This window comes from Cucurbitaria berberidis (genome assembly GCF_010015615.1).
Source record: "Cucurbitaria berberidis CBS 394.84 unplaced genomic scaffold K460scaffold_2, whole genome shotgun sequence".
NCBI lineage: Eukaryota > Fungi > Ascomycota > Dothideomycetes > Pleosporales > Cucurbitariaceae > Cucurbitaria > Cucurbitaria berberidis.
Genome location: NW_024468936.1, coordinates 4,920,402 through 4,940,327, shown reverse-complemented (window position 1 = coordinate 4,940,327; position 19,926 = coordinate 4,920,402). Strand labels below are relative to the sequence as shown.

Here is a 19,926-nt window from a genome sequence, read left to right as displayed (position 1 = left end):
ACTAAGGAAAAAAGTAAACTTTAAAGCACTTTAGGTTTTTTAAGTAGCATTTAAGGTTCCTAGACAACTAGAACTTTTTTTTTTTTAACTAGAAATAAAGGGGCAAGGTAAACTTCTTATTAAAACTATATAAATTACTGCTTAAGAACTTTTAACTAATCTTTAAAAGTATTGCTAAGTACTTATTAAAACTAGGATTAAGCCTTTAGGGTCCTTAACAACAAAAATTAAAGTATTTAAAACGCCTGCATATACTTTAAATAAATTAAATTATATTTCTCTAGCGTAAAAACAGCTTTTAAATTATCTTTAGTAATTTTGCTTTTACCCTTTGTACCTTTAGGACAACCCTTAGGTCTTAATTTAACTAAGTTTTTAGTAAAAAACTTATAGCAGCGCAAGTTGTTTGCAGCGCAGAAAGGGTAGAAGTACTAATATTAACTTACTTATATAGGCTTAAAGGTGAAGTTTAGGTCCTCCTAGAGCTATATACTAAGCTAGTACTTATAAGAAAAATTATATATTATAGTAAAAGCCCTTAAATAATTTTTAAAATTACAAAATAAGTCCTTTGCAAGCCTAAACTAGTTTGTAAAAAGGACTAATCTAAGCAAAGTAATATAAGTATAAAGCTTTTAGAAGCCTAGAATATTTATATTATTAGATACCTAAACTTCCTTTATATTTACAGCAACTTAATAAGTGTTTTTAAAGGCCTAAATATGCTTATAAAAGTCCTTTATTATATTTAAAAGGTGCCTAGTTTAATTAAGAAGAGCTCGTTTAACCTTTTTATATAAAGTTTTAAGCAGAAATATTGTTTGCTAGCTAAAACTAGGCATGTATTAGTATATATACTCTGCTTATTTATATTTTAGGAGTATTATATAACTTTTTATATAGTCTAAGAGGGTTAGCGCGTAGTTAAAATGCTCTTAGAAGAATATATATAAAGTATTAAACTACTCCTCGCTCTAAGCGTCTACTATACTATAAAAGTAGTATAAAAACTCTTTTCTAATATTTTTAAATTTTTCTTTCTAACTATAGGGGGCCCTATTATTAGCCTAAATTTTATTAATCTTAACTTTAAAGTTAGTGTTAAGGTGCTATAAATAGCCCTTAATAAAGACATTTTTAAAAGTCCTACGCAGGTAGCGCTTTAAAGCCTTTTTATTATTAGTAATAAAAATCTTTATAGTACGCCTAATAAGGTTTAGGAGATCTTTTAGGGCAGTTATAGCATTATTATATGCTCTTTCCTGTTTATTTAAAAGGAGCGTAAAGGCTATATTAAAAGTTTAATTTATACTTAAGATCCCTATAATATAAAAGAAAGGCATATTAAAACAATTTGTTTTATATATATAGTCTATTATAAGAATGTCTAAATGCTCCTATAACATATTTATAAAGTATAAGTAGGCCTAGAATAGTAAAATAAAGCAGCTAGAAAGATCCTAAGTAAACCTAATAAAGTATTTAAAAAATGCGTTATTTACCTTAATTAAAAAACAAGAGTAAGGCTTGTCTTTATAAAAATTCTATTAAAGCTTATCCTATAGAGCTTTAATCCTTAAGCAGCTTCCTAACTTTTTTAATTAGCACTTTACTATACAGTTTCTAACGTCCTAAAAAAATATAAAGAAGTGCCCTTTTTTTAGCTGCAAGTAAACAAAGCCTAGTATAGCACCTAATTATATTCTATCCTTAATTATATAATTTCTTGTTTTATCCTAACTAGCTTGCTAGAACTGTAGGAGGCTGTACTATAAAAATCTAATATAGTTATAAGTAAAGTTTAAAACTTTAAGCCCTTATATAAAAGTATTATTTTTACCTTAATATAGTTAACGTAGAGTAGCTTTCTATTTATATACTTTTATCTTTATACTTGTATCTCGCCTACTAATACCCTTATTATAAAAAGTATTAGTGTATTTTCAACTGTATGCATACTATAAGCTAACCTAAGTAACTTTTAAAAAAAGTTTAAATTAAGTTACATGTTTTTTTTATATGTACAAGATAGAAGCTGCAAATTTATAAAACTTATTATAAAAAAACAGGTTTAAACCCTTTACTACTTAGTAGTAATTGTTACCTTTAAGGCTTTCTAGGTATAATATAGCGGGATTAAAAGTTACAGAATTGTTATTTAAATTGTATTAAGTTAAGAAAATATTATTACCCTAAAGCTAGGCCTTTAAAAAGCCCTTAAGTATTATAATTAATAATTTTTATATATTAGAAGGTAGGAGTTTTACGCGCATATATAGGAGTTAATAAAGAAAGTTATAGCTTAGTAAAATAGTAATAACAATAACGCGTTAAACCTACTACACTAGCTGCGCAACTATAATAAGTTATATTATAACTATAAAAATACGCGCAATTAATTTAGCGCACCTTATTTAGTAATTTTTAGTATTACAATATACTACAACAACTTGCTATTAGTTTTACAGCTAGTGTAAAAAGTAGATTATATTTAGTAAGAAGCAACTTTAGGCTAACTTTAGTAAAGTTAGCGTTAAATTTCGCAAAGCTAATAAGAACGCTAAAGTTAGGATAAAAAAATACACATTATACTATTAATTTAAGCAGGTAATTATGTAATAAAAAACTAGTTTATTTTAAATTTTAATATTCCTGTTTATGCGCTCCGCAGGATCTGTAGGCTCCTATTAGCCCAGAACTGTTGTATCCCCAGGCTCTAATATTACTCTATTAGAATTAGTTAGTCCTCCAAATATTGGAAATAACCTTTCTAAATATAGTCTACCTTTAAGATAACAAGTGACGTACTCCAACCCCAGAGTAAGCACAATCACGTTTTCTTCATAGTCTACTAAAAGCGTAGTCCCTTGTTGCTGTAGTGTGTGCATCCAAACGTAATGTTTAAACGCCAGTCTACATCACCGAACTCTCGGACAGTCGAGACTCGGGTGTTATGGTGTCTTCCTACAGCATTCTCTCGTCCCTATTCGAGTGTAGCGATGTTCATGAGGAGATTAATGCTGCCGGATGGGTCAGAAGGTTAAACGTTGGTAACGCTAAAAAGGTGTGGGATCTGCACGTCGATCAGACGACCCCTGTCGATCACCATCCCAGCCTCAGCACGACATTGATCTGAACATCAAGCGGAGAGTTTCTTCAGTCTTCAATGCTGGACTAAATGTTGCCCTATCATATGTTGCATGCTGTGAAATAGCCAGATTAACACTCATGTTACAATTCTCAATATGTCTGGAGGTACGACTTTAGTTGGTTGCTGTTCCTCTCAACACCACAGGGACCGTGCGCTCAGACCATATGTCGATCAAGTGGAAGTTACCGAATAATGCCCCCGTAGACACTATGATCACTGGTACGGTACCTTGACGTGATCTGTGCTACTAGCGCACGTTGTAATTATGCCAAATGTCCCGCAAAGTTCCGCTTGAGTTAGCCCGTGCAACACTAAATGAGGAGCTGCGACAGCATGCATATAAACAGTGCTGTTGCCCAAAGTAATATCGCCATCAGCTTCCAACAGTCTTTCCTCTCGTCTCTCTTTAAATAGCTTTAGTCACTCATTCACTCACTCAACCATAATCCTAATTCGAAATGCGCGCCTCCGTCGTCTTCGCAAGCTTCATCGCTGTCGCTGTCAGCGCTCCCCTCGATGTTTCCACTCGACCTATCGATGTCCCGGAAATCGTAAACCTTCCAGTCGATGTCCCGGAGGTACCAGGCGTCTCAGCTGAGCTACCCGTTAGACGTCAGGAACTTACCGAGATCGACGGTCTGCTAGAGCCAGTGACTGGTCTTGTCGACGAGGTACATGTACCATCGGTCTCAGTCGACCTCCCCGTCAAGCGTCAGGAACTTCCAGACTTCAATGCTCTTCTCAACGATGTAGAACTCCCAGAGCTACCGTCGGTCGAGCTGCCCATCAAACGTCAAGAACTCCCGGTGGTCAACGGTCTTATTGAGCCTGTGGACGGTCTTCTTCAGCCTGTGACTGATCTGGTCGACGACGTCAACCTTCCCATCAAGCGTGAAGCTCTCGGTACGTACATCCTTCACATCTGGAATTGCCATGTGCTAACATCAACAGGCCTCGGCGCTGGACTCCCCGCGGTCCCAGAGATTGAGACCCCTGAAATCGAGCTCCCAGCGCTCTCTGTCGACGTTCCTATCAAGCGTGACGGTCTCGGCCTCCCCGCTCTTCCCAGTGTCAGCCTACCCGAGGAAGTCAACGACCTTATCAGCAAGCGCGGTGTCGAGCTACGTCTCGAGCTACCCACTGTGCTAGATCTTGCCCTGTCTGAGGTAGACAAGCTCGAGATTGAGTCTACGCTTAAGCAGGTTGTCAGCGAGTTGACTGGATTGGTTAGCAACTCGAAGCTGTCTGTTTCTCCCGGTGCTGGACTGCCCGAGATCAACAACGTGGAGATAGAGGCCACTATCAAGGCGGTGCTCAACATCTTGACTGGTCTGCTTGGTTAGATTAGTCGGGTGGTAACATGTATCGAGTACCGTGGTGGGGTTTAGTTTGAGATCTCGGTCTCCGATAGTTGTATAGCTTTCAAGTGTTGATAATTGATTCCATAGACCAGTTCTGTGTCTACCCCACGATAGTTCCCATCATGCTTTCCTTTCCAAAGTTATCCCAGATATCCGCCTTCCACTCGCACTCTTTCGCCTCTCCCTTCTCAAGCAGTATCCGGTATGGCTCACCGACGTACAAAGGCGCCATGGCGCGATAAGCAATCGACTTCGGTACCGCCTCCGTATCACCACTCCTCGCCGTATCCCTCCAGAAATCGAGCATGTTGATCAAGTTCAGCGGCCCGTGCACAACGGCGTTTCGATGCCCTTCCACCTCTCTACACCACTCGGGCGAATAGTGAATCTTATGTCCGTTGAACGTCAGCGCGGAGAAGCGAAACAGGGTAACGTCCGTTTGACAAAAATGGCGCATATGTGTGCCCGTTGGCAATGTCTTCATCTCAGGTTTTAGTGGAGCTCTAATCTGGTTTACAGGCGTGATTTCTTTTTGGAAGACCCAGTTGCGCCTGTCGATGAGCGCAACGCCCTTTTCATTTTCAAATGTCTTCTCGACGCCAACAACTAGCATTTCACTCCCACTCTTGAGCTTCTTAGGCTCGGCAGAGAGCAACTTTGTGGTTTCGCGGACTTCTTGCCCGACTCTTAGTAGTGCATTTGAATCTTGTGTCCATCGCAGTTCACCACCAGCCCACATGCGTCGCGTGAAAGGCGATAAGGGATTCACGGTTCGATCTGTGCCATCCAATCCTAGTTCAGTTTCGATGATGCTAGGAGTGAAATACACCAGATGATACCCTGGTGGAACTGGCGTACCATCTGGTGGCGGATTGAGAGAAGTTGGCGTGCGATTCAGTGTGATGCTGAGCAGTTGAAGTTGATTTGCGTCGATGATTTGTTTGCGTATTGATACAGGACCTTTGTCGAAGCGTGAAAGGATCTCGGAACATGCTTCTGTCGCTGAGGCACATTGCCGAGCGGTTGTGGAGAAGAGGCGGCGACTTAGGAAAGACATTGGGTAGTCAATCGGCTTTGTCTACTACATGCATTGCATGTAAGCAATGCAGACGCTTCAAATGGTCTCTAAGGTTATGTGAAGTGATGAGCGGCTCGTGTTGACGGTTATGGAGGATGCGGAGAGGGCTGGTGCATAGCCGATATCGATAACGCTGGCGTGACTTGCACATCGATCGCACGCTATTATGTCGAAGGCCATGAGAATACCCCGAACACATTATAGACATGACTGGCATTTCTCGCAGCTATATCAAGGTTTTAAAGCTTAGAGAAGACAACGTGCTGAAGTAGTTCCCATTCCTAGGGGTTGACAGTCGTGCTTGCCAAAAATAATGACAACAGTGCCAAGCCACTAGATTCTCAGCTTCAACGTTGATAGCCGACTTCGCTTTCTTCCCCACATCTATCTCATCATCTCTAATCGGCAACATGTCTGAGCCTCCACGGAAGCGCGCGAAGTTGGCATGTGTCACCTGCAACGCAAGACGTGTTAAATGTGATGTGACAGATCGCCAGCCCTGTGGCAATTGTGTGGCCGGGAATATCTTGTGCGAGACGCGCGAGTCGAAGCGGGGCAAGCATCCCAGGAAGTCCCGGATAGGAACAGAAGGGCGCGATGCTGTGTACGTATATTTCTCATATTTGCTAACCAGGAACGAGGAAAGAAAGAGTGATAATGAACTACAGACTGACTAAGAATTAGAAATGCGCTATTGAGCCCCGAGCGCCACGAAGACGAGGTCGCAGCATCACATGTTTTAGCTTCACTCTCGTCCAACTTCCATAGCCCTGTCAATAACCACAGCTCGGCAGCCGGAACTCCATACCAGTTTGCAATTCCTTCTATGCCATCCGAATCTCGTAGCAACCATTCCAAGACAGAAACTACGCCCGCTGAGGATGACGCAGCCGTATTTCTAGGCGAGTCTAGTTCACTCCGCTATGTCACCGAAGAGCATTCGCCAGCAGCAGCAGAGCGTAGACAATCTGTCTTCCGCCATGCGGTACCAAACGCCGTCAAGGCAGAGGCTCTGGTCCCGGAATGGGAAGCTGAGCGCCGCCGTGCCAGGATGAAAGCGCTCCAAGTCGAGGGTGCATTCTCGTTTCCTCCCACAGCGACCCGCCTCGAGTTCCTGAAGGCTTACTTCCAGTGGTTCCACCCGCACTTTGCTATCCTCGATGAAGCCGATTTCTGGGATTTGTATCAGGAAGGCAGCGTATCACATCTTCTCCTACAGGCCATGTTGTTCATTGGTGTCATCCACTGCGAGGAATCAACACTTACCAGCTTAGGATGGGGCAACCGCCATCGAGCGAAATGGCTTTTCTATATCCGAGCAAAGGATATTTACGACGCCACCTACGAAACAAACAAAGTGATCGTTATTCAGTCTTTGTTCCTGATGAGCTTTTGGCGAGCTGGTGCACTGTTGGAAAAAGATACTCGTCACTGGCTTGGAACTGCAATTAGTCTTTCGCAGACCAAGGCGCTACATCGCTCTGGTGGCGTAGCGGAAGAGAAACTGACGAGACTGAAGAGGCGCCTTTGGTGGGCTATCTATGTTCGTGAGCGCCAATGTGGGTCTGCTCTTGGACTGCCAAATCGGATCCGCGACAAAGACTGCGATATCGAGCCTTTGGCAACATCTGACTTCGTGTCGGCTTTTAGCCCATCTACACCTACCTCTGATTGTCACCGTTACATTGCTTACATGATTGGCGTGGTGCAGTTGGCCATATTTCTGGGCAGGGTAGTTGACGCTGGGTACTTACCAAATCGTACCCTCAGGTCTGAAGACAGATCGAAGATCCGTGACGAACTCTACGACTGGAACCGAAACCTGCCATTTGTCATGCAACTACGTAGCGATATGGGTGACCAACCAAGCTTCCAAGCTAGCATGCTTCACCTCGCCTATAACAACCTTCTGATTCTCCTCTACCGCACAAGCTTTATTGTGGATGAGAAGGGTAGCGCGGAGACCGACGGAAGCATCGCGCTGCAGGCAGCGGCGCGCAATTCGCGCATTGTTGAGGATATGCTCCCCGATGGTGACATTGGACATGCGCAAATTCACGTTATCACTAATCTGTTCAATACCTTGTGTATTCATGTAGCAAACCTTAGACGCTCAACTGGGATTAAAAGAACCCTTGCTGAGCATCGAGCTAAGCTATGCCTACTAGGACTACAAGAGCTGCAAAAGACCTGGGAAGTGACGAACTGGGTGCTCCAACTCTTCTTCCAGTATCTTGATCGCGAGACGGCTGTAAGACTGGCAATGGAGGCCGATGATGTCGGTTTCTCGAGTGCTGCCGGCCAAACACCGAGCGGGCGAGGCTCATTCGGTCCTACCACGCTACAGACGCTGCGACCCCATCCAGAAGATAGCGCCACTCCGCAAATTGTCGAGCAGCAGCTCCAACGGGAGGTTAGTCTTGCGAATTCAGATATCAACCCGACACCTTGGTCTTGGTCCATGGACGAAGCGAACCAATATCTATTCACGCAAATCGAAAATGACTTCGCATTTGGTGAGGGTGGTCTGCAACAATGGAGCCCAGAGGAATTGCTCAACAATAGTCAATTAGCAGACTTTGTATACAATGGGCTTCCTGGATAGCGCAATCTTACATCACGATCGAGTACTGCCATTGGCGGCGGTGAAAAATCTCAACCGTTCACAAACGTACCCGAACAGGCACATGCAGCTCATGTTTAAATCCAGACATGCCACGATAGGTTTGTCACGCATTCAACAAGCCGCAGAAAACAATGTTAAAAGAACTTGGGTTATCATTAGAATATATAGTGTGATTTTGGCGAGTCGAGATACGAGCTTTGGCCACAAAGTTTTAACTACTCGTTAGTTGTTTCGAGACATGCCGGCAACCTTGCTGAGGCCATGGCAAACTCAGGAGGGAGGAGAGCTTGGCTCAGGGACGCCAGGAGGACAGTGCCTTGATATCTGTAAGTATGTATATTTACAGGGAGGGAAATTTGTACAAACAACTTACCAATGGTCACCATGAGGGGTACAAGCCTCCGCTACAGCAGTTGTAGTAGCAGCAGCCGTGCTAGGGGTCGCCGCATTAGAGCTGGCAGCTACTGATGCTGCACTCATTGCTGTGGTGGCAGCAGTCGAAGTTGCAGTGTACGTGCCAGCGCAGCCGATGCCGGGCACGGCGATGTCGTGGGCATACACCTCAAGAGCAAAGTATTGCAAAGTGTCGCTGTTCTTTACGGCATATGTGGAATTCTCTTTAGCCAGACTGAGGACGCCGGAATACTTGCCTTCATGACCGTAGTGCTCGACAGCACCCTCACCGACCTTTGGAACGTGCAGAAGACGATGGAGGAGGTCAGAGGCCCAGTACAGGTTGGTAGCACCGTTGGCGACATCATAACCAAACATGCACATTCCCTCGAGAGGCCGGCGGATCTCATAGGACAGGTCGCAGATTACAGTCTCAGAAGTTCCGTTGGAGCCGCGCCAATGACCAGCCCAGCCTATGGAGTGTCAGTCAAAGTAGGCAGACTCAAGTAGCACTGATAGGTAATGTACCCTTCTGCCCGCAATTGCCGTCGATGTTGTCGCATCTGAAAAGGACATCAGACTTGTCACCGTCAACAATCTTCGTGAACCACCCGAGTGGTTCTCCGGTAGGCGCATCACCGAAGTACTTTTGGTAGATATCTGAGGAGTTTCCCCAGCGGAGGATGTGGTCGCGAGCCTGACGACAGAGGGTGGCAGTCTCTTGAAGGCCTTTCTTAAGGTAGGCGCGCTGGTTTGCGTTGCATGAAGCGTGAATGGGATATTCATGAACAGCACCCGTGTCCCAAGCTGTCGAGGAAGGGGGAGCTGCCGGTACAGTGACGGTCGCTACGCTCTGACGAGGAAGAAGAGGAGTCGCTAGGACAGCTGAAACTCCAAGGAGCAGGAGGGACGAGATACGGGCAACCATTTCCGCGAATTAATTGGATTGAAGGACGTGTCGAATGTTTGCAAGGTGGCGGCTCAGTGTCAATGACGATACAAGCTGATGTTTAAGGAAGTGTCCCGAGAGGCTGGATTCAGGTCCTTGCAGACGAGATGCAGCTTTTTATACACTCATAGGCAATCTTTCAGCTTAGAGCGTTGTGCTCCTCGGCAGATTCCACCGACATCGCTACGATCCTCATATTGCCAAGACTTGAAGCATTACGCCTCATCGATGTAGCCGCAGGTATATCAGCAGTCAATGAGAGGCTACTACTACACCACGCAGGGCAAAAAACGACCGACCTTCTTGGCCTACGTACAGCTCGCATGGTTGAGCTCGGCACATCTTCACATCGCGACGTGAATTACATGGTTTACTGCTAAAGACCTTTCTCAATGTGCATTCGAGCACCATGATGGACTGCCAATAGCGAAGAATTCTCACTTCTACCGAAGAGGTGTTGGCATGGATATATGCCTCCGGCTTTACCAAGCGCCTAAGAGCGGGTTGATGCAGGTTTCCCGAAAGGCCCTCCACGGAGTAAGTCATAGTGAGTACCATGAGACTTTGTGGCTGAGTAGTACCGAGGCGACCACGTGTGTATCACGTGTATGTCCAAGCATCGGGCATGTTGAAGTGTGGACCCAGGAATACGAGGCTGTTCGATTTGGAGGGACAAGGCATGGTATGTTTACCTTGTACCAATTTCATTATGATTAAAAAAACCAACAAATTTAATCTTTGCCCTGCTGACTGTCCAGTTTTCGCGTAGAATTCCGGGAAGGGGGGATAGAGCACATATGACTCAACATTCACCGCCAAGACCTCCGCCACTTCAGCAGTGCGCGACACCCGCCCACCTTCTTCTTCTGTTTAGCAGCGCCGACAGCAAATAATCAAACGTTCGGAATCTTGATTTGACAACGTATGTCGAGTGGATTTATGCCAAGGTAATTTGCCCATCACGGTGCTCAAGCCATGGAAGGCCAAGCACGATGACCTCGAAAAGGTGGATATGGATGCAGATACTTCTCGGTGCTTGCCTGTCCATCACGGTTCTTTTATTCCGCTCCGCTGACGGAAAGGCAAGCTTCTTACATTTTTAGGTCAACATATTTGGTCGGTTTACTTCCACGATTTACCTCCGTCGGTAGCGAAGTTTTGCGTCGAGTAACAGCGTACCGTTCATTATTAAAAACCACCTCTTCTTTCGCGGAGAGCTCTAGCTGAGAACTACAGCCTATTTCTCCTTTATTAAGACGCTGCCCTGGTGCGACTTTAACAGCATTCACCAACTCAACTCGCTTATCTATTAACCCCTAAGCATGCCTTCAGTCGCACGGATTGCGGCCTCGACCGGGATTCTGCTGCTCGCCAGATCTATCGCCGCGCAGACAACAACTGCACCTCCATCTACGACTTCAGCAGCTAAGCCGTCAATTACTGCTGTGTCGGAATGCCATCCTCATGGCACTGTCAAGTGCGTTTGCCGGGAACACGATGATATCGAAAATTGGCACTAACGAATGATAGCTGGTGCATGGCTGGTACTGAGGAGTACCAGGTTGTCGGGCCAACTAAGACCGAAGCAATGGAATCAAAATATACCGACTGCCACTCCCATGGCATAAAGACGTTAGTCTTCGTACCGCATATTTGGACGCCGTGCTGACGTGATACAAGTTTTTGCGTCGACGCTTCTGGTGAGGACGTCGAATTGCTCATCGACTCGGCTGGGAAAGAGGAGACTACACATACGGATGAGCATGATAGCTCTTCACATGAACCAGCTGGTGCTGAAGAGCATTGTCACTCCCATGCGGGTGTTGAGTAAGTGATTGCTGCCTTTAGCAAGCCCCACGCCCTCTTGACTAACAACGCTTAGACACTGCGTTGGAGGTGAGTCACAAGAAAAATCGTGTGATGCCAAAAAACGGGACTACAATATTCCCCTACGCATCGGCCTTCTCTTCGTCATCCTCGTCACCAGCGCCATCGGGGTCTTCTTGCCCGTTCTGACCACTCGCTTCAACCTTATTTCGCATGACAACGTCATTTTCGTTGTCTTGAAGCAGTTCGGAACCGGCATTGTCATCTCCACTGCTTTCATCCATTTGTTCACACATGCGCAACTCATGTTCGCAAACGAATGCTTGGGCGCCCTGGAGTACGAAGGCACTCCTGCCGCGATCTTCATGGCTGGCCTCTTTTTATCTTTTCTGGTCGACTATCTTGGTGCACGCTTTGTGCAATGGCGTCAGAACAAGCATGTTGATGCTAGCATTGAGGTCCCGAATGCGAGCAGTGACGAAAAGTCGGGAGCATCTTCGGGTTCTACAACTCCACCGAACGAGTTCAACCACGATCATGGCATTCCCCATGTCCATGGGGCTGTTCGTACGGCTACGCCAATGGAAGAGAAAATCAATGTAATGAACCTGGAAGCAGGCATCATCTTCCATTCCATCCGTAAGTCTTACCTATCATGTGCTAACAACACCAACTAACATGTCTGCAGTCATCGGTGTCACCCTTGTAGTAGCAAGCGATCGCTTCTTCATCACCCTCTTTGTCGTAATCCTCTTTCACCAAATGTTCGAAGGCATCGCCCTCGGCACCTGCATCGCCGAGTTGCCAAAGGTCGCAGCCTCTACTCTTCAGAAGTGCATAATGGCCGGTACCTTTGCGCTCATCACGCCCATTGGCATGGCCATTGGTGTTGGTGTGCTTGATCAGTTCAACGGGAACGACCCGAACACGATTGTCGCTATTGGTACCTTAGATGCGTTGTCCGCCGGTATTCTAGCCTGGGTCGGTATCGTGGAGATGTTGGCCCGAGACTGGATGGGTGGAAAGTTATCGAACGCGGGTTTGACAAGGACGGCGTGTGCGATGCTTGCGTTGGTGAGCGGATTGGTGCTTATGAGTTTCCTTGGAAAATGGGCGTAGGCGACCAATTCATCGATGGATAAGATAGACGATAAAACAATTACTGTCTCGTGTTTTGTTTTGCCCGAAATCTCCGAATCCGAAATCCGAAAGTCCGATGATGGTCAATGACGATCACGTGGGCGCATCGTGATTGACTGTAGTGGTAGATTAGTACAGCCATCCTATCCGTTTTGGGAGAGAGATTCGGCGCTAGCCTCACCGTCTCATCTCCCACCAGCCACCAATTCAAAAAAGCAACCATGCGGTGGTTTCGCGAGACTGGGCATCAACGTTGCGTGTTGGAGCTTGAGTTAGACCATGTAGTAACTATCCTAGGTTATAGTCAGCTTATTTTCTTGTAGGGAAGGGCTTTTTAATGCTTTGCCACAGATTTTCAGACATAAAATGGCTAAAGACTATTCGTCTCTATCGGAAGTGACATCTGAGCTATCCCTGTCCGTTTCACTTCAAGTTTGGGCCGCACTAACTACTTAGTCTGACTGTAGCTTAGCTCCAGGTTCTCATAATTTCCAAGGTACACCCCACGAACCCCTGAACCACCTGAACAACACTCGACCCTCAACATTCTCAATCTCACAGCACTCGCAATCACGACGTTGTAGACATGAAAGCGCCAACAAAGCCTGATTATCGTTCGGAGGCCACGCGGGCCGCATGGAAGACTCTTCGAGGGTAAGTATCTCGTCACGTTTGAGTCGCGATGCTAACAGCAGGTTATTAAGCCTGCATAAACAGATCAAGGAAGCCGACGAGCGGTATGTTTTGTCTAATGTATCTGAGGATTAACTCTAAAGAGCCTAGAGAATCGAAGACTGCTTGGATGATGTAGACGCGGATTTGGACGACGAAGAGCTACTCCGGATCCGTAGAGACAAGAAGCGTTTCGTGAAGTGAGTTGCCTGGCACTATATCAACACGATTACTTATATTGGGTAGACAGTTTGACGACATAGTAACCCGATGCGAGCAAAAAGAGCTCAGAAAGTTGGCAGATGCGATCATGCAGCACTGCGTGCCCCACCTCCGCTATATGATCTATGAGTACTTGTGTTGTGAAGATGGACCCATTCTCATTCCCAACCGCGGCCATGCCTTTTTCCATGAGCATTATGGACCAGCGGAGGTGTCGTATATCGCGTCAGGTGAGAGTCTGAGACCACGAGAGTATGAAGACGAAGAAGAAGATATCAGATACGAGTTAGACGCCTTAAGACGTCAACCCATCTTCGACCCTAAGTGGGTAGGCGTAGATATGGCGAAAGAGACGACGAACCTATGGCTGGAAAAGAACGAGTTTCATTTTCGTGATGCACGCCGCCTCATGTGCGACTTTCTCACGACGCCGTTTGCGTGTGGCTCTGTTCCCAAGGACCATCTCAGCAATATCACTATCTTCGTCCGATGTGAAGATTTTCTAGAGTGGGCCGGCTGGGACGGGGCGGGTGATGACGAGGGAGAAGTCCCAGAAGAGGATTTTAAGTGGCGAGAAAAAGGCGTCTACCACTCCAAGATTCGCAAGGAATTGCCCACGTGGTCGCTCATACCATTCAAGAGGCAACCAAAAGTCACATTTGTGATTGTCACACCCTTTGGCCGATGGGGCGCGGAAACCATCGATGTACCGCGCATTATGTTGAACTTTGAGGAAGCGATCTTGTCAAGCTATGAGTATTTCAAGAGAAAGGGGTCCGCAGTAACGGTCGTGACAAAGCCGATCGGTGCATGCGAGTCCCTCCTAAAATGGACAGAAGACGAGGATGTCACTTGGCAACTTGAGCTGGCAGCTGAGTTATATCTACGTGGACAGGTGCGTACAGGAGCACTTTCAAGCCCGACTTTGAGATTGACAGAGGTACAGCCTTCGCATGTGCGCGCTATCACGCACTTTGTTTATCCGAATCGTGGGTCGAAGAAAACACCGCAGCGGCTTCAGCTCGAAAAGCGTGTCAACGAAGTCATGGCGCCCCTAATTAAGCGGAAGGAAGCCGAATTTAGGAAGCTATTGGAGGAGGAGGAAGCTGAATTCGAAAGGAGCCTGAACAGAAGGTTTAGAAGCTAGAGATCTAGTGAAGCATATGTTTTGGGAATGTGGCCCTCTTTCCTTTAATAGCATATCAATTCACTAGGCTGTACGTACACCTCTCGTGACGCACTTGACCTTCCTAGGCTCTTGTATCCCACCAAGGCTTTCTCGTTCATTAGGCGCTGCTAAAAGCACCATCGAAAGCATTTGGCCTCTACCAGCATGACGACGACCTCGTATCCGGGATGCCACTGCGAAGGCTTCCAACACTTCCTCGACTTACCCCGTGAACTCCGCGACAAAGTCTATTTCTTCGCAATGGCAGATATGCCAACGCGACTCGCCATAAACAAGCGGTCCACTATTTCAAAAGTAGTCCTGTTACCACACGCCCTGCCCAATCTATGCTTCGCCAACAAACAACTCCACTGCGAGTCCGTGCCAGTCTTCCTCCAGCGCACTCGCTTCATCTTCGAGCAGCCCCACGTCCACGAAATGTACGCGTTCCAGCTCTTCGCGTCTCAGTTCCCGCGGGGCTTGCAGTCCGTGCGCATGCTCTCCATCTACGACATCATATGGTACGGCGAGTCCTATCTTCCCGGCGAATTCTACCCGGAAGCGCTCGTGTCGCAGTGCACTGGGATACGCAGCTTAATACTTGAAGCTCGCGTACGGTCCCTGTCTCGTCTAACAGGGCGATCTTCAGGCCAGCAACGCCATACTGCGCGGTTGTATTCGAAAGATGAGTTAAAGACCGCGTGGGAATTCGGCAATCTGTTCGAGATGAAGAAACTTACGTACCTGAAGTTTCGTTGCGAGATCAGAGAGTATGACTTGCGGTTTCTTGGCTTGAAGCGTGCGGAAGATGTACTAGTGAACATGGAAGCGGTTTTGAAAGAGGGGTTTGAGGAGAAGGGGAGGAGTGTGGAGGTTGTCGTGGAAGTGGAAGTGGATGGAGACAATAGAGTTTGATTGGTGTTGTGAGAGAAAGACTTGAAAACTTTTCAGGAGAAGAGGTCAGGTATTCTACGTACAGTCAATCGGCCCTTGCTTATTCTTCATCGACATATCAGCTTGTTAGCATCACTGCTGTTTGTCTTCTACTCCATCCGGTAGGATCCAGATGATGAAGTCTCCAAGCCAGGTCATGAGGTAGTTGGTGATGGTAAGCAGAATAAATAACAAAACTGCCTCAATTGCACATAATCTTTACGTCAGCAGTCTTGAGGCTTAAAAATTTCCTTCTTCCCAACTAGTCGTTACTAACTCGCATATACATGTTTGTAAAAAAAAAAGAGATCACGAGCAAGGAACAAATGTAGTCCAACATTGCGCAACGCTACCCCATCCCATTCCATCCCACGCGCCCCTAATCTTGATCACACTACCTCATCCCTCCGCATCGAAGCTAACGCCCCAAACAACATTTGAAACACCTCCTGAACATCACCTGCACCTACACATACGAACGACACGCGTTCAAGGCGTGGCCGTGTCTTAATTTCCCCATGCAAGCACGCAGGTGACGCTCGAGTCGGCAATCACAATCGCCGACACACCGACGATGACCTAGTCACTCGATCATCTAGCGCGACATGGCTAATATAGTGAAATCTGGGGTAAATGGATGTTATTTTGTCACCGGCGGGGCGCAAGATACGACGTAGAAACTACGTCAGTGGAAGGAATGAGTGATGCTAATGTAGTTGATGCATTTGATCTGGTCTGCTGATGTAGTGATGCTCTCGCTTGCTTATGACGCAGAAAGCACTCGCTCATGTCATGCCATCCACTCATCCGCCCTCATCTGTACCAAAGATAGGTACTTGAATGATAAAATCCCGACTCAGCCTCATCCATGTTTGCACTTTCCCGTCTATAATCCAAATATCGGATCCCGGTTTGTTCACCAGCCCCGAAATTACCAGTTCTGGTTCAGATCCGTCTAAACTAGGAGCGTCGGTACCCGACACGGTATCCGATACGGCAACCGACCTTTAACCCTGCAACTTCTGTCGAATCTCGGCGATGACGTTCTTGATCCGCGGTTCCTTGACCTTCTCTTCTGCGCGCTTGACGGCATCGCCTATTTGCAGTATGTCTCTGCCAGCTTCGCAGAAGTCGGGACCTAGACAGAGCAATGTGCCCGTAGCAACCAGTGCGCGATAGACTGCTTCCGAGTCCGTGGCGGTAGTGAGAACTCTTGATAGGTCGTCAAGAAGTGACAAAGCTCGATCGGCGTTGTTCTCTGATGTGAGCAGAACCGCATAGTTGATGTATAATGTTGTGAGCGCAATGATCAGATTACGGTTCGTGGAAGTGATGAAGGGCGATACAAGCGGGTGGATGTTGTCGAACTCGTTGCTTGCCAGCAAACGACCCTTGTCTGTTTGTAGTAGATTGCTGAGACACCTTACGGCCATCATTGTGTTGTTGGGCGGAGATGAGTTGGCAAAGACCCCAGACTCAGTAAGAGCAGGCAGTAGATTTTGGTCGGGCGACACTAGGTATGCCGCTGGTTCTTCGAAAGCGAGAACAAGACGCAGTAGATCCAGCGCAGGGAGACGTTTGTCTGCTGGCCATTGTGTAGCCGCCTTGACGAGTAGCTCAACTCCCGTAATGTCGATACTCTTGCCATCACCCTTCTCTAATGCAACGACGGTAGTGCTTAGTTGCTCGATGTCTGATGGGTTTAGCGATATGCCCTTGTGTCCGTCGTTGACTACCGCCTGGTTGAATTCTTGTAGTTTCTTGAAAATGACCTTGTGATTTCCGGTCGCGATTGGCAGGTAATCCTTCTGGGGAAGGATCTTAGCAGCTGGCGGTGCTGGTGCTGGTTGCGATGTGGTTTCGTTTGCGTCGCCTTGGCGATATCTTGCATCCGACCCCCAAGGATCCGCTCCTTGTGCACTACTCTGACCTAGTGTTGCACCCTGCGTATTCTGGATGATAAAGTTTGCGACTTGGTCTAGATATGTTAGTGGGAGCTCGTTGTCCTCGATGAACTTGCGCGCGGCATCGTAGTGGTTCTGATTGACATTGTAGGGCAGCTTGAGTGGAGGTTTGCCATCTTCAATATCAACATCAAATACGTAGTCATATTCTTTGCCGTTGTGCGAGATCTTTCGTCCACCACTCCCGGCTGAGTCGACTACAGTGCCAACGTTCACCCATTGACTGGCCGCCCCAGACCATTGATATGCAGAGATGTTGCCATTCGCCTCCCGTATCATCTGAACCTGGCCTTCCTTTGTCCCTGAACGTTGTGTGAGGAATTCGGGCCCTGGGAGCTTCTCTTTGTTGATATCGCCGACTGTCTGTTGCGGTATTGATGATCCCTTGACATCGTCATTGAACTGCTCAATCTCTGCTGCTGCTGCATAGCGTCCTTGGTCGCGGGTGAAGATGCGGAGAAGTTTGTCGCTCGCGCCTGTTGCGATGTCGCCGTTCTCTGAGCATACTGCGACAGTCCAGACAGAGATTGCTGGGTGGGTGATGGTCTGTATGCACTGGTTGTTCTCCCATATCCGCATAGTTCGGTCTTCGCCAGCGCTCACCAAGCCACCATTTGGAAGGACTGCGAGTGAGTAGATGAAGTTCTCGTGACCATGGAGCTCAGCTACCTGTTGGCCATTGAGAGTCCACAGGCGAATGACAGCATCATTGCCGGCCGATGCGAATTGTGCACCAGAGGGGTGGTTCGGGGGCAAGCGACACAGTGCGCGCACCACTTCAGGCGCCTGTATTGACCGCACTGGAGTAGCTGAGCCAGAGGCCTGGAATATGCGAATCTGCTTGTCGGCACAGCCAGTAATGACGGTGTTGTTGTCGTAGGCAAGGACAGCCCAAACAGAGGCAGTGTGGCCCTGCAGGACAGTCGAATCGCCCCACTTGCCTACTTCCCACAACCGTGCCTCCATGTCCCAGCTGCCGCTGACGATGTATTTCCCATCCTGGTTGACATCGAGGGCGCAAACGTTGTTGCCGTGTCCTATTAAGAGGGCATCCGCATCGTCATCGAGGCCTTTGCTGGGCTGCCGCACGTCGATGATCTGGTCTTTGCCGCCGGAGACGATGAGGCCGTTTGGGTAGTCTGACGAGGGCGGGACGATGGCGAGCGAGTTGACGAACTCCTTGCCGTGGGTCTTGATCGTGCTGTCCCATACTGGCGGGTTCGATGACTGCTGTGCCCATATTCGGACTGTGAAGTCTCTCGACGCCGAGACGACGGAGGAGGGGGAAGGGAAAGCTACACTTCGCACCTGCACTACGCATTAGCTGGACAACTCCGGTTATAATATGTAGAGCTGATTCAAGGTGAAGAGAACAGGCAACTTACATCGTCCTCGTGGCCGCGCAGAGTGGCTGACAGCTTGAAGTCGCCCATGGTGGAGGTTGAGGTTACGCGGGGTGCTCAGTGGTGAGTGGGCTGGCTGGAGAGGAGGGGCAGAGGTCGGGAGATGAGGAGCGCTAAGAGAGAAAACGAGTCGTACGCATGAACATGAAGATGGCGAAGGCAGTGTGGCACTGGGGAGTGTGAAGAACAGAGAATTGTTTGCGATGACTTTGTTGTCGCAGGCGTATAGACATGCAATTACCAGGCCAGCTGTCGACGTCAAGTCTCGCGGAACGTTCCGACACCCCGGTCGCTCCTGCTCGTTATGTCAGCCCGCTTTCCCTGCCACGCGGCTGACAAAAAAGAGCCTACACCAAAAGCTGTATCTACTACAAATTCAACCTAAAATTAAGTTTTTTTAATAGAAAACAACGTATATATTTAACTTAAATTGCTTAAATTATAAGATAAAAGTTTTTTAAGTTTTTAAATGCTGCATGAATTTTTAATAAATATAAAATTTGGTGGTAGTAGGGTGAGCTAAAGATTTTGGTGTCGGCTCTTTTTTGTCAGCCGCGTGCCTGCCCTTCACCTGTTTCCTCTCGTCAACACCAGCGACAGAGGTTGACGACAAAATGTTTCTCCTACACTACGCACATCGAACTCGGTTATCTGACGTTTCCAAATAACATCTAGCTCCTTCGCTTCCACGTAAGGCGTTGATGTCTGGCGAGACAGCGGCACAAGGCTAGCCCCAACGCCAAAGCGCTCCCTCAGCTCGTATTCAGCACCCCAATACTTGTGTGCATGCGACCTCTCAATTCATACGTCCTGGGCTATACGATCCAACCACTGCGCTCTCTATCAGGTGCGGGGTTGCCGTCCAAACATATCTCCAATCCTATCTCCAATCCTATCTACCAGTGTTATGAGCACAGCACTCGCGACATCACTGAGGGTTCTCCTTCGAACGCCCCTTGTTTTCGAGTTTTCTTATGAGACAAGTGCCCCTTCGAGGTGCAGATATCGCCTGTTGAGACGAAGAGGATGGAGTAGCGTT

General features: G+C 47.2%; 8 protein-coding genes across 8 annotated transcripts; 5 read left to right on the top strand and 3 right to left on the bottom strand.

The window, feature by feature from the left end:
• Positions 1 to 3,609: 3,609 nt before the first annotated feature.
• K460DRAFT_404026 (uncharacterized protein) lies at positions 3,610 to 4,494 on the top strand (the record flags this gene model as incomplete). Its single annotated transcript, XM_040936693.1, has 2 exons — positions 3,610 to 4,054; positions 4,103 to 4,494. 2 exons carry the CDS (start codon positions 3,610 to 3,612, stop codon positions 4,492 to 4,494), a joined length of 837 nt encoding a protein of 278 aa, XP_040791322.1.
• A 124-nt stretch (positions 4,495 to 4,618) lies between these two features.
• K460DRAFT_309386 (uncharacterized protein) lies at positions 4,619 to 5,569 on the bottom strand (the record flags this gene model as incomplete). The annotated part of the gene is made up of 1 exon (XM_040930130.1): positions 4,619 to 5,569. A coding segment is annotated over one exon (951 nt), but the record flags the coding sequence as incomplete, so codon positions are not given.
• Positions 5,570 to 5,980: 411 nt separating this feature from the next.
• K460DRAFT_335182 (uncharacterized protein) lies at positions 5,981 to 8,195 on the top strand (the record flags this gene model as incomplete). The annotated part of the gene is made up of 2 exons (XM_040930939.1): positions 5,981 to 6,194; positions 6,269 to 8,195. The coding sequence occupies exons 1-2, from the start codon at positions 6,001 to 6,003 to the stop codon at positions 8,193 to 8,195; spliced, it is 2,121 nt and encodes a 706-aa protein (XP_040791320.1). The 5' UTR covers positions 5,981 to 6,000.
• Positions 8,196 to 8,486: 291 nt separating this feature from the next.
• On the bottom strand, positions 8,487 to 9,537 carry K460DRAFT_404023 (zincin; the record flags this gene model as incomplete). The annotated part of the gene is made up of 3 exons (XM_040936692.1): positions 8,487 to 8,532; positions 8,590 to 9,082; positions 9,138 to 9,537. The coding sequence occupies 3 exons, from the start codon at positions 9,535 to 9,537 to the stop codon at positions 8,487 to 8,489; spliced, it is 939 nt and encodes a 312-aa protein (XP_040791319.1).
• A 1,343-nt stretch (positions 9,538 to 10,880) lies between these two features.
• Positions 10,881 to 12,504, top strand: K460DRAFT_375542 (Zip-domain-containing protein; the record flags this gene model as incomplete). Its single annotated transcript, XM_040934780.1, has 5 exons — positions 10,881 to 11,035; positions 11,089 to 11,190; positions 11,239 to 11,385; positions 11,441 to 12,024; positions 12,074 to 12,504. The coding sequence occupies 5 exons, from the start codon at positions 10,881 to 10,883 to the stop codon at positions 12,502 to 12,504; spliced, it is 1,419 nt and encodes a 472-aa protein (XP_040791318.1).
• Positions 12,505 to 12,996: 492 nt separating this feature from the next.
• K460DRAFT_364727 (uncharacterized protein) lies at positions 12,997 to 14,926 on the top strand. The gene is made up of 5 exons (XM_040933050.1): positions 12,997 to 13,179; positions 13,230 to 13,262; positions 13,311 to 13,397; positions 13,444 to 14,314; positions 14,366 to 14,926. The coding sequence occupies exons 1-5, from the start codon at positions 13,112 to 13,114 to the stop codon at positions 14,564 to 14,566; spliced, it is 1,260 nt and encodes a 419-aa protein (XP_040791317.1). The 5' UTR covers positions 12,997 to 13,111; the 3' UTR covers positions 14,567 to 14,926.
• On the top strand, positions 14,753 to 15,502 carry K460DRAFT_404021 (uncharacterized protein; the record flags this gene model as incomplete). Its single annotated transcript, XM_040936691.1, has 1 exon — positions 14,753 to 15,502. One exon carries the CDS (start codon positions 14,753 to 14,755, stop codon positions 15,500 to 15,502), a length of 750 nt encoding a protein of 249 aa, XP_040791316.1.
• Positions 15,503 to 16,527: 1,025 nt separating this feature from the next.
• K460DRAFT_404020 (phospholipase A-2-activating protein) lies at positions 16,528 to 18,917 on the bottom strand (the record flags this gene model as incomplete). The annotated part of the gene is made up of 2 exons (XM_040936690.1): positions 16,528 to 18,792; positions 18,870 to 18,917. 2 exons carry the CDS (start codon positions 18,915 to 18,917, stop codon positions 16,528 to 16,530), a joined length of 2,313 nt encoding a protein of 770 aa, XP_040791315.1.
• Positions 18,918 to 19,926: the final 1,009 nt, after the last annotated feature.

What these genes read in the sequence shown, in the direction of transcription:
- K460DRAFT_364727 (XM_040933050.1), top strand. Translation starts at nt 13,112, where the DNA reads ATGAAAGCGCCAACAAAGCCTGATTATCGTTCGGAGGCCACGCGGGCC. An exon ending in ATCAAGGAAGCCGACGAGCG is followed by an intron (nt 13,263 to 13,310) that starts GTATGTTTTGTC and finishes AAGAGCCTAGAG; the next exon opens with AATCGAAGACTGCTTGGATG. An exon ending in AGTTATATCTACGTGGACAG is followed by an intron (nt 14,315 to 14,365) that starts GTGCGTACAGGA and finishes ACAGAGGTACAG; the next exon opens with CCTTCGCATGTGCGCGCTAT.